This window comes from Takifugu rubripes, chromosome 16 (genome assembly GCF_901000725.2).
Source record: "Takifugu rubripes chromosome 16, fTakRub1.2, whole genome shotgun sequence".
Lineage (NCBI taxonomy): Eukaryota > Metazoa > Chordata > Actinopteri > Tetraodontiformes > Tetraodontidae > Takifugu > Takifugu rubripes.
The window spans coordinates 2,395,679-2,407,545 of record NC_042300.1 but is presented as its reverse complement, the minus strand read 5'-3'; the positions used below and the strand labels follow the sequence as shown (position 1 = coordinate 2,407,545).

The 11,867-nt window shown below is 52.9% G+C and overlaps 1 protein-coding gene across 2 annotated transcripts; it reads left to right on the top strand.

The window, feature by feature from the left end:
• On the top strand, positions 1–11,457 carry tab2 (TGF-beta activated kinase 1 (MAP3K7) binding protein 2). 2 transcript variants are annotated; one of them, XM_011611748.2, is made up of 7 exons: positions 1–370; positions 6,104–6,283; positions 6,425–8,078; positions 8,268–8,428; positions 8,764–8,857; positions 9,743–9,838; positions 10,194–11,457. In XM_011611748.2, the coding sequence occupies exons 2-7, from the start codon at positions 6,182–6,184 to the stop codon at positions 10,331–10,333; spliced, it is 2,247 nt and encodes a 748-aa protein (XP_011610050.1). In that variant the 5' UTR covers positions 1–370; positions 6,104–6,181; the 3' UTR covers positions 10,334–11,457. The 2 variants fall into 2 exon arrangements, with proteins under 2 accessions (XP_011610050.1, XP_011610051.1); XM_011611749.2 differs by lacking the exon at positions 9,743–9,838 and having other exon boundaries at positions 2–370.
• Positions 11,458–11,867: the final 410 nt, after the last annotated feature.

Sequence of the window (11,867 nt, the reverse complement as noted above, 5' to 3'; positions counted from 1 at the left end):
CGCTGTTCTCGCGAGACTTCGCTGCTGCTGCCGCCGCCATATTGTGACACTGTTTTGATTCGTTTCTGCTGGAAGTGAGCAAAACCGAGAAAAGCGGAGGGCTGTCGAAGGGAGGGGGGCCAACCAGAGGATCTGTCAGAAAGCTGTCCCCAATCTCTGTCACAAGCAGGCCCCAGGCTCGCTATCCCCCCGCTCACTGCATTCAGGAGCCCCGAGGCCTGGCTCATCGCAGCGCTTGGCTCTCCGACTCTGTTGCATTGGCTTCGAACCCTCTCGGCTTCTTTTATCCGAGCTGTGCGGCCCTTTGCGGCTCCGGCGGCTGTCTCGGTCGTTGAAGGCGGCACTGGAAGCGGTGGTCCCGGGACCTGTGGTGAGTTATGGCACCGAATCAGAGAGCAGCAACCCCGAGTCCAACAACGCGACTGTGTGCTGGAAACTTTTAAGCAGGAGCCGAAATCTTCTCCAATTGTAGAAAAGTAGCCGTCCGCAGCAGCTCGCTAAGCTACCGGACTCAAGTGTGTCTGCGGCTTTTCCAGTGCCGCTACATTAGTGTCGCAAATAAAAATAGCTTTGGCAACGTTCCCTCGCCGTTTTATTCCATCTTGTTAAAGGGTACTGTTACTACTTTGATTTTTAGTTGAAGCACAAGTTCAGCTCCAAGTTATGCAGTCCATGCTAGGCTAGGCTAACTGACTTTTTCCATTGAGCTCTTGTTTGAAACGTCGGAAGACTGGTCGTCGATGACGGTGATAAAGCTATACCCGAGCGTTAATGTATGCTTCTGCCCTTGTGCTTTCCATCTTTGAAGAGTGTTGGCTCGCTCGTTGTGTCTGCTAATACACTGATCTGCTTTTACTAACTTTTGCTAGCATAGCTGCTAGCTGTTAGTCACTCCAGCAAGCTTTTCTTACGCAGTTGCTGATATCTCCGTTATGTTGCCTTTTTCTGTGACCAAACATTCAGCTCTTCTTTAATATGTTGCTTTTCACAGACGAGTTCGAGTCCTTTGGCCTGCTTTTCATGTTTGGACCGGATCAGGGCTGAAGACAGTTGTAATTAGGAAGAGGGGTGTCATTAGCAAACATTATGTCTTGTTTTGAAGGCACATTTACACTTGTGTGTCCCGGGTCAGTCATGTTTCCGGTCCTTTCTGTGCTCTCTTCTTTCATGTAGCACAAATCTTGCTGTTACTGCTGCTGCTTACAAATGCTGGTCACGCTGGGATGTGACACTTTGCACGGCTCCACCTTGAGGAATAGTCCTTAGCTCGCACCAGGCCAGTGCTGCTGCTCAGGATATGATACCTTTTGTATTTTACAGTCTGTACCACCTGGATCAGGAACTTTGGGTTTCTGCCTGCTGGGCTTCCATGGTCTCCTGCGTGAGGGAGCTGGTCTCTGACTGAAACCACTTGCCAGTATAGCTGGGTATTATTCTATAGGTGTTCCCCTTTTTTACCCAGTGTATTGGTCAAATAAATTGAAAGTCTTAATTAGCTTTAGCTTAAAAAAGGCCTTAATTCTTCAGGTGCTATGGACTTCATGGGGTTTGTTCTGTCATGGAAGAAGCTCCTTAGTCCTGACTGAGCGGGTGGAGTCCATAAATATGAGGAGCTACCAATAGCCTACTGCTAAAATATACTACAATATTGTTAACAGGGCTGAATCAGCCAATTGTAGAGTGGAGAGTGTCTTTTTATGGAGAAATACCAAATATTTCTATTATGTCATGTAGAATTTACCTGATACAGACCGTGCAAATGAAGGAGAAGATGGCTGGTCAGTAATATTTGGAGATAATCTAACAGAGGTGCAGCCCTCCTCTCCTTTCAGGTGAGCCGCTAAGGGGAACCTGTGTTAGCAACGAGCTAGCAGGGCTTTAGATCAACACAACACTTTGAAGCTTTCCAGTAAATTCAGTGAGAATGCAGTTGGCCTGAAATGGGACGTAAACAGCAGCACAAAGCTAACCATTAACGTTAGCTTGTTGTCGCCCCACATGAAGTGATAATTATCAATCAACCAGTGGGTGGAATTTCTGTCTGTATTGCTGAACTTTTTTTAGCTCCTGCTCAGTGTGCTACTGTTGGTATTGGGGTGGCTGAATGTTCGACAGCCCAAATGCAGATAGTACGGGCGTGCCAAAGTCAATCGGATCACCTGGGGAGACTGTGTTTGGTCATCTCAACACAACACTATTAGCACATATGGGTCAGGTCATTTGTTCCAAAAGGGGGCGCAGTAGATGTTTGAGAAGGACCCATCACAGATGCCTGTTGCTACATAGTCAGGAAGAGGGTTTGGTGCTTCTGACCCTCCCCCACTGCAGTGTCAGCGAGAGGCCCTCGTTGAAGCCCCCTCCCCCGTCAAGCTTTGCTGACTTCAATGCTTTGAATGGAGTCCTTCAGAACATGCAGCGCTCGTGGCCTCCTTCAGTTCAGGGGTGATCCGATGCTTCTGGACAGACAGTGGGCTGTGACCTCAACCTCTGCTGGTTCCCATCATGCTCTTTACTGGGAGGGTAGGAATGCTGCTCTGCAAGTGAGGACCTAATGAGCTGCGTGTGTCAGACAGATGGACGGGGTGTCCTGAGATCATTTAACAGTAGCTAGCAGAGAAAGAACATTTGGTTTGACATGTGTAAGCAGGGCTCCAGCATGTGTAAATGTTACGGTGCTCTAGTGTTCAGGTACCTGCCCGTGGTTCCTGAAGGCTCGGAATCCTGTCGGTGGTGGTGGGTCCCTGTTGTGGAGGGAGTTTCAGGGCCAGCCAGCAGGATGGAACCAGCGTGTTTTTGGAATCAAAGCAGGTTCAATCAATCTTTATATAGCATGTGTTACAATCAGAATTGTTTCTACATGGTGTGGAGGAGAGGAGATCAGAGGGAAGGAGAGGAGATCAGAGGGAAGGAGAGGAGATCAGAGGGAAGGAGAGGAGATGAGGAGATCAGAGGAGAGGAGATGAGGAGATCAGAGGAGAGGAGAGGAGGAGATCAGAGGAGGGGAGAGGAGGAGATCAGAGGGAAGGAGAGGAGAGGAGGTGATCATGTTTCTGGACCCCCGCAGCCTCGACCTCTAGCAGCAGAACTAAGATGTTAACCTAATAATTAGACGAGCCTCTAAATATGATAATTATGTCTAGAATAATTACTGGAACTACAGAATTACTGACTATCAGGTTTCTCAAAGAGGAAGGTTTTAAGTCTAATCTGATAGTAGAGATGGAGTCAGCCTCCCGTACCTGGACAGGGAGCTCGTTCCACAGCAGGGGGGCCTGGTAGCTAAATGCTCGGCCCCCCATTCTACTCCTAGAAGTTGCTGATATATTTGGCAAAGCCGCAGCAGGGTTGTCAGGGGGCTTCTTGATGAGAGGCATCACGGATGATGAGGAGACCCAGTGGCGTGTTCACTGTTTCAGAGGAGCCACTGCCCCCCCCACCCCACCCACCACAGGCAGAAAAACCTGTGGAGCGCTTCCAGTCTGAAGGGGCTGCGATCAAAAGTGGGCCGAGGTGTTGACCCGGTTACAGGTTGAGGGGCAGCCAAGGCTGGTTCCCCCAGCTGCTGCAGCTCACGCTGCTCAATATGGTCATGGTCTCGGGGTGCCCTGGCCAGGTGTGCTCTATGTGCCTGCAGGTCAGCAGGGAGTCCACGCTGACCCCCCACCCCACCCCACCCTGCCCAACAAGCCAGGGTTGCTCCAGACCCTCCCTGAGGTGAAGCAGTGCTGTCCCAGAGACATAGTCTCTCCTGGGTGTCCTGGGTCTGCCTCGGGGCCTCCTCCCTGGAGGAGCTCCCTAGGGAGGCGTCCAGGAGGCCTCCTCAAACAGGTGCCCGGGCCACTGCAGCCCTACTCCGAGCTCCTCCCGGGTGAAGGAGCCTCTCCCGTATCTCTGAGGGATCCATGATCGTGTTCTTTAAGTCATTACCCAAAGTTAATGACCATAGGTGAGAGGAGGAGCGTAAACTGACCGGTAAACAGAGAGCTTCACCTCGTGGCCAAGGTCTACACCAGGGTACTGGAGGGGAGACTTCGGCTGAGAGTGGAACCCTGGATTCAGGAGGAACCATGTGGTTTTTGTCCTGGCCGTGGAACACTGGACCAGCTCTATAACCTCTGCAGGGTGCTTGAGGGTTCCTGGGAGTCTGCCCAGTCGGTCAACATGAGTTTTGTTGATCCGTGTCCCTCAGGGGTTCAAGGCCCTCTTTGTGTGTGCACGTGTATATATGTGCACGTGTGTTTGTGGACTGAATCCCGTAAATGTTGACATTTCTTCTCATTTTCACTGTTACTGAACAAAAAATACAGAAACAACAGTTTTTGGAAGTCCTGCTCTGTTGAGCAACAGCTTTGACCCAACAAACATCTACTGCAGGTTGACGTGCACGTTGTGCCACCAACTGAGCACGTTGTTGTTAATTGTTGTCTGTTTATTTCAGTTTTACATTGTTCTTCCTTTGTAGAGAGATTTGGCCTTTGAATTCTGTTGTGGGCGGCAGTAGAACGGGCCGCGTTAGCTTTAGCATGAGTCCAGCCTCCAGTGTGTCTTCTTACTCTTGTGTCCAGTATTATTCGCTCATTTCCTGTTCCCCACCTGTTGTGGTGTGAACAGCAGGACGTGAAGCACCTCAGCCAGGTGAACTGGTGCAGCAGCTCCTCCTGACGGTTCCTCACAAGCTCAGGGGGATTCAGTCTCAGGAAGTCTCATTCCGTGCGCTGGCTAGAATGTGAGCTCTCTCCACTGTTGTTGTGAAACCTGTGGATTCAAGCAAGAGCCCCGAGGACAAGGTAGTGTGGGGAGCTCCTGCCACGTCCAGCCATCATCTTTGGGCAGCATTTCCCTTACAGGGTCGCAGGGGTCTGGCTCCAAAGCCAGTCCCTGTCCTAGTCCTAGTCCTTGTCCCAGTCCCAGTCCCTCTCCCTGCCCGTGCCCCTGTTCCACTCCTAGTCCCTGTACCAGTCCTAGTCCCCTCCCTCTCCCTGCCCATGCCCCTTTCCCTGTCCCAGTCCCTGTCTTAGTCCCTGTTCCAGTCCCAATCCTTGTCCCTCTCCCTCTCCCTCTCCCTCTCCCTCTCCCTCTCCCTCTCCCTCTCCCTCTCCCTGCCCCTGCCCCTGCCCCTGTTCCACTCCTAGTCCCTGTCCCAGTCCTAGTCCCCCTCCCTCTCCCTGCCCATGCCCCTGTCCTAGTCCCTGTTCCAGTCCCTGTCCCTGTCCCTGTCCCTGCCCCTGCCCCTGCCCCTGCCCCTGCCCATGTCTCTGTCCCAGTCCTAGTCCTATTCCCTGTCCCAGTCACTCTCCCTGCCCCTGTCCCAGTCCCAGTCCCATGCCCATGCCCATGCCCATGCCCATGCCCATGCCCATGCCCATGCCCCTGTCCCTGTCCCTGTCCCTGCCCCTGTCCCAGTCCTAGTCCTATTCCCTGTCCCTGTCCCAGTCCCAGTCCCTCTCCCTGCCCCAGTCCCTGTCCCTGTCCCTGCCCATGCCCCTGTCCCAGTCCCTCTCCCTGCCCCAGCCCCTGTCCCTGTCCTGTGAGAGGCAGGGTCACTCTGAATGAGCCTCCAGCTCACGTGGGCCCATCATGGAAAGACAAGTAACCAGTGAGGCTCAGCAGCCGGTGGTGGCCCATTAGGGTACCGCTGAGGTTGGTCTGTGACAGGAAGCAAGTCTCCACTGGGCCACTTGCTTATAGGAGCACCTTCATGTGTTGCTAACGTTTAAACACGCTGGACTGAGTTAGAAGCTAAAACTGAGCTGATGTTTCCATCACACACGACCTTCATTGATGGAACATTTCTACCTGCTCTGGACCCACATTCTAATTTTCCTTTTCTGACAGATGATGAGAAGGTCTTTAAGCACGAGGTGACGAGCATCAGGATAGAGGAGCTGCTTTCTGCCCCGGGACAGAAGCACTGATGCTTATCAACCAGATTAACCCTCCATTATTGCCCCCTTGGTTAATATCTTTGTATTCTTGCTGGCTTGCTTTTGGTTCCGTTGATTACCCCTTTGTACCACACCAGCCGCTTCCTGTCAGTGTTCCTCTGATTATTGATGAGGGAAGGAATTGTGGATTGATTTTGTTTTTATTTTGTACCCTGAAGATGTTCAAGATGAAGGCTGTTTGCTACGACTGAGGCCTCGGCGCAGATAGCAGAAGAAGCAGTCCTGGCAACACCCGAATGGCCCAGGGAACCCACCGTATTGATATTCAGGTTTTGCATGACCTGCGCCAGAAGTTCCCTGAAGTTCCAGAGGGAGTCGTCTCCCAGTGTGTCCTGCAGGTAAGTTCCAGGAATTAGCAGAGACCTTCGGGTTGCCCGCGTTGGGGTAACATTTGTCAGGGGCTGTGGCTCCAACTCTTGAGATGTGGTTTCCTTCTGTCTCTTCAAGCTCTGAAGGGTTCTCCTTCCTGTTTTCCTCAGAACAACAACAACTTGGACGCCTGCTGTGAGTACCTGACCCAGGTCAGTCCAGTCTACCTGTACAGCGAAGACGGAAACCTCGGCTTCGCTGACGGCCACCCCTCTTCAAGGCTTTGTAATCACATGACCCAGCTGAACCTGGGCCTGCAGTCACAGAATGTGCACGTGGCCCCCATCCGGGACAGCCTGAAGATGAACGGCAGCCGGACTCTGACCCACAGCCTAAGTGACGGACCCCTCCCGACAGTCACGGGCACCACCAGTGACTTCTTGCAGCAGGAGCCACATTCAGCCCCTGTGCAGCTACACCCGAGCCTCAATGTGTTTGGAGGGATGGATCCCACACGCAAGCCCCAGCCTCCGCAACACCTGGGACTCTACCCGCTCGGCGTCAAAGGAAGCGGCATGGCTGCGCAGCAGACCCCACGCTTCAACCCTATCACTGTGACACTCGCCCCCAACATACAAACAGTCCGCAACACCCCCACATCTTTGCACATACATGGTGGGCCCCAGTCGGGCCTGAGTAGTCCACAGGGAAACTCTATCTACATTAGGCCTTATGTCAGTCAGTCTGGTACTTCCAGGTTAAACCAGCAGCAAGGAGGCAGGGCCCAGTACAGCCCCACCTCCCAGCCCCAGCAACAGACCTACCAGATCTCACAGCCCTGTGCCTCGTGGTCTGCCTCCCAGCACGGTTCCTCACATACCTCACAGCACCAGAACCAGGGCCACCAGACTTCCCACGTGTACATGCCTATCAGCTCCCCCACGAACCCCCAGGCACCCTCCATCCTCGCCGCTCCCTCCTCCTCTGGCGGGACGTCCTGCGCCTCATCTGCTTCCTCCTCCTCTGTCATGCCCACCTCCCTGTCCACAGTCAGCCAGTTCAACATCCAGAATATATCCACAGGTCCTCGCAAGAACCAGATCGAGATCAAGCTTGAATCTCCCCAGAGAAGCAACTCCACAACCACGACAGCTGTGCTGCGGACCAGCAGCGGCTCTCGCTCTTCCTCCTCCTCCTGTCCCTCTTCCTCTTCGGTGGGGGTTCCTAGCACACCTCTTTCCACTGGAGGCCCGGGCCTGAGCCGCAGCCAGCCCACAGTTTACATCTCTGCCAGCCCGCCAACTGCTGCTTGCACCTCCTCTGAGGACGCCGTCATGGCCCCGGCCAGCTCGCGCTCTCAGCCAAAGTTTTACATTTCTGCCAATGCCTCCAATGATGACGGCGGGGGTCGAAATCCCCCCACCGTCTACATCTCAGCTAACCCGCCTCTGCAGGGACCTCCTGGGACCAGGAACATGGGTGGCCAAGTGAGCATGGGCCCTGCTTACATCCACCATCACCCCCCTAAGTCTCGTTCCTCTGTAGGACCCGGAGGTACAGCTTCTTCACCACGTGTGGTAGTGACTCAGCCCAATACCAAATACACCTTTAAAATCACTGTGTCCCCAAACAAGCCACCGGCTGTTTCGCCTGGAGTCGTGTCCCCCACTTTTGAGCCCAACAACCTCCTCAGCCTGCCCTCAGATCATCACTTTGTGGAGCCAGACCCTCTTCATCTGTCAGATCCACTGTCACCGCGCAGGGAGAGGCCGAGCGAGCCCCGGCGCCTCAGCATGGGCTCTGATGATGCTGCGTACACGCAAGGTGACCTGCCTGTCCGTCTGTCCGTCTGTCTGTCCTCCTGCCTGTCTGTCACCTGAGGCTCCTTCCTCACAGTCATGGTGGGAAGGTCTACTCCGACGGTGTCCAGCACGTCCATTTGCACCAGCTCTGTTGTTCCTGCTTGGTTCTTTTTGGTCGTGAAGGTGCTGACACCGCTGTGTGTTTCTGCAGCGTTGCTGGTTCACCAGAAGGCCCGCATGGAGAGACTGTGGCACGAGCTCGAGCTGAAGAAGAAGAAGCTGGAGAAGCTAAAAGAGGAGGTCAACGAGATGGAGAATGACCTGACCAGGAGACGAATGGAGAGATCCAACTCTGCCTGTCAGGTTCCTTCTGTGAGTACTGGGACGTCTGTCAGTGTGTCTCTGAAGTGCTGCTCAACATCTGGAGTGGGTGGAGGCAGCTGAGGTGGTCCCAAGGGACCATGGTGGGGTAGGGTGCTCTATAGAGACTGACTCTAGGTCTGCTGCTGCTGGAACACAGACAGGGCTGATGGGAGGGAGGGAGGGAGGGGTGGGTGGATGATGAAGGGATGAAGGGAGGAATGGGTGGGTGGGTGGATGATGGAGGGATGGGTGGGTGGGTGGATGACGCTGCTTGTGTTTGCTCATGTTAGCTTCTCATCAGCTCCTCATCAGCTTCTCATCCCTGCTGTCTTCTGCTCTTTCAGATGGAGGAAATGAAGCAGCTGCGATGCAGGAACAGGTTACTGCAGATCGACATCGACTGCCTCACAAAAGAAATTGATCTCCTCCAAACCAGAGGTACGACGAGGCTTCCTGCAGCGTCCTGCCCCTCTGTGTGTGTGTGTGTGTGTGTGTGTGTGTGTGTGTGTGTGTGTGTGTATTGTTTTGCTGGTCTCAGAACATCTGAAGATGATGCTGCTTTGATCTGTTTGTCCGCAGTGACAGCAGCCTGTCTCTGTTACATGTCACCAACATTTAACTTACACTTGCAGCTAGCTGCTGCAGCTAGGTGAAACGTCTGACTTGGAACTTGGAAATTCCGGCTGCCGGCCACTAAGCTTAGCTTAGCTTAGCTTTTATACTAATGTTCTCCCAGACCTTCTGCGACTCCAGAAGGTGCCACAGATCTGTCAGGATATTCCCGCTCATCCCTGAGTGCCTTTAATGGGGTTGAGGTCCAGACCTGGAGGGGCCAGACCTGCTGCCAGAGGCTCCTTTAGCACCAGTCTTTATTCTAGCTGCAGCAGAATCCTCCTGACCCTGCGTGTTCTCCTCCCCTGTGATTAGAAACCTACTGAAGAACTGCCAGATCGTTGGTGTAGGTTTTGCTTCTAACAGTCTAGAGAATCCAGTCCTTCACAACCAGATCCTGGGTCCTTTATGGACTCGGGCAAACTTGAAACATCTCCTGTACCGTGAGACACTTCATCCACCTTCATGCGTACAGGCCACCCGTGGCTCCAGCCTGGTGTTCTTGGAGCTGCTGTGGTGGAATGGTGGTCTGAATGGAGCTGCTGAGGCTGCAGTCTGTAGTTGAGATCCTCTGTGCCTTCTAGCTGAGAAGCATGTGCATGTTAGGCTGCTTGTGAAAGCTTCACACAGATGATGACTTGTATGACTTGATGCTGTGGAGTTTCTGGAATGGAGAGTAAATTAGAGGGCCTACTCTCTGTGTCTTTATAGGGCCACACTTTAATCCCAGTGCAATCCATAATTTCTATGACAACATCGGATTCCTCGGTCCCGTCCCACCTAAACCCAAAGTTACTTCATCTGTTGGTAAAGTCACACATTACATGCTAATCCTGTCTGAGTACATTCCAGCCAATGTGGGTCTCTAACCAATCACTCAGTGCTTTTAACTGTTAATGTGGGGGGGGGGGGGGGGCTCCCAAGAGTCCGGCAGCAGGGGCCACGTAGGCCAGCCGGTAGGAGAGGAGCCTCCCTCTGCTGCTGCGGTTCTGCAGTCGGAATCAGGAGGAGAGCAAACGCTGACCGAGCACACATAAACCCAGTTCTGGTGCTCAGGGCTCCGCCCCCATCCCCCAGGCCTTCACCTGCGGGGGAGGGGCAGCCCTGACGTGTGGAATCGTGACGTTGTTGATGAAAACGTGTGTTCTGACCTCCGTCTTAGATGTGGGAAGTTGTGCGGTGAAAGCAGCTTCAGACCAGGAGGATGACGAGGGCACTCAGTGGAACTGCACCGCCTGCACCTTCCTCAACCACCCGGCCCTCAACCGCTGTGAACAGTGCGAGTTCCCGCGTCACTTCTGAGGGTGCACAGCAGCACAGAGAGACGCGCGTTCTCCCCGCTCCCCTTCTGGATGTCGGCTTCTCTGGAGTCTCGATGCGGACGCCCCCCGGCTCACGAGTCTCCACCTCCAGTCTCAGATGGTGCCTGATTCTCTCACCGCTCCACCACCAGTATTTGGTCAGACCCAACCAGAGGAACCGAGCAGACGCTGGCTGCTCCTCCAGGACAGCAGGCCCCCCCGGTCCCTCAGCACCGGCTGTGTCTCGGTGTTTCTCCTGCTCCTGTAACTGTAGAAACTGCCTTAACTGCCTTTTCCCTCTACGAATGGCGTGTATGTCCTGTAAGTATAGCTTTATAGACTTTATATTTTTGTCTTGTTCCCTCTTTTTCAAAGGTATAAACATCAGGCTGAATTCTTCAGCCTGTTACTTGATTTCTGTGAGTTGTACAAGAGGAACTCTTCACACAGAAGCGACTTGAGGCCGATCCCAGGTGAGCTGCTGAGGCAGCAGCCTGAAAGGCCTCCAGGTCGCACCTTCTCCCAGGACAGACTCCTCCTTGGGGTCCAGCGTCAGCCGCAAACTGCTGCCTTTCACGTTTGGAACGAGGCGGCTCTGCCGCCGCCGCCGCCGTCGCTCAGCAGCAGCGCTCGGTCAGTAGCAACAAGCTGGGCTATTAAAGAGGTGATGGGATTCAGGGCCCTGGAGACCAGGACCTGGTCCAACATGAGGCGTCCTCCTGAGCTCGGATGCTGAGGGTGTCTCTCACGTTTACTCGCCATGACCTCGTGGTTCCACGTCAGGACTCGCCGGTGGTGCCTTAACAGCTCTTTGATCTGGACGATCCGTCTCACCAGTGCCAAATTTACAATCAGACTTTTCTTTCTTTTTGTTTCAGCCTGGCTAAAAGATGCATTTGTGTCCCTGAAGCACTTAAAACATCTTTTCTCTTTTGTCCAACCAACAAACTATTTTCAGTTTTCTGTGTATTTTGGTGTGAAGACATTTTACTGATGTTTAATGAAATGGGGAAAATTGGATATCTGAAATGTTTTGTTTTTAGCTGGGAAAACTGTCTTTGTAACATAAGTTATTTGTAAAAAATAATAAAAAAAAGTCTTCTGGAATGTTGCTTTATTGAATTAGATATGTCTTCATGTGTCTTTGATCCCTCCGTTTGACACCTGCTGGTTCTTGGTTCTCACCCTCAACCTCTCCACCCTGCAGCACCTTCTTACACTGCTGGGGACCATCAGGAGCAGGTGGAGGACACGGTCCAGTGGTGTCCCCCAAACACTCCTCAGGAGTTTGTGACTCATTTATATTTTTTCATTCATTCATTTTTCGTTTTCTGCTTTTGTTAAAGATGTGTAAAATTAGCATTTGAAGTACTTTAAGCTGCTTTTAACACTAGACTTAGCGTTGGCCTGTTTGGGTGAGGGTTAGCCTTTTAGGGTTGGGGTTAGCTGGTTAGCATTAAGTTTAGCCTGTTAGGGTTAGCGACAGCGGCTGCTGCCACGTTTGCTTCTGTAAACATTTTGTGAGTGATGTAGTC

Coding starts and splice junctions, on each gene's coding strand:
- tab2 (XM_011611748.2), top strand. CDS start 6,182: ATGGCCCAGGGAACCCACCGTATTGATATTCAGGTTTTGCATGACCTG. Junction 8,079..8,267: donor TGATGCTGCGTACACGCAAG/GTGACCTGCCTG, acceptor GTGTTTCTGCAG/CGTTGCTGGTTCACCAGAAG. Junction 9,839..10,193: donor CAAAGTTACTTCATCTGTTG/GTAAAGTCACAC, acceptor CCTCCGTCTTAG/ATGTGGGAAGTTGTGCGGTG.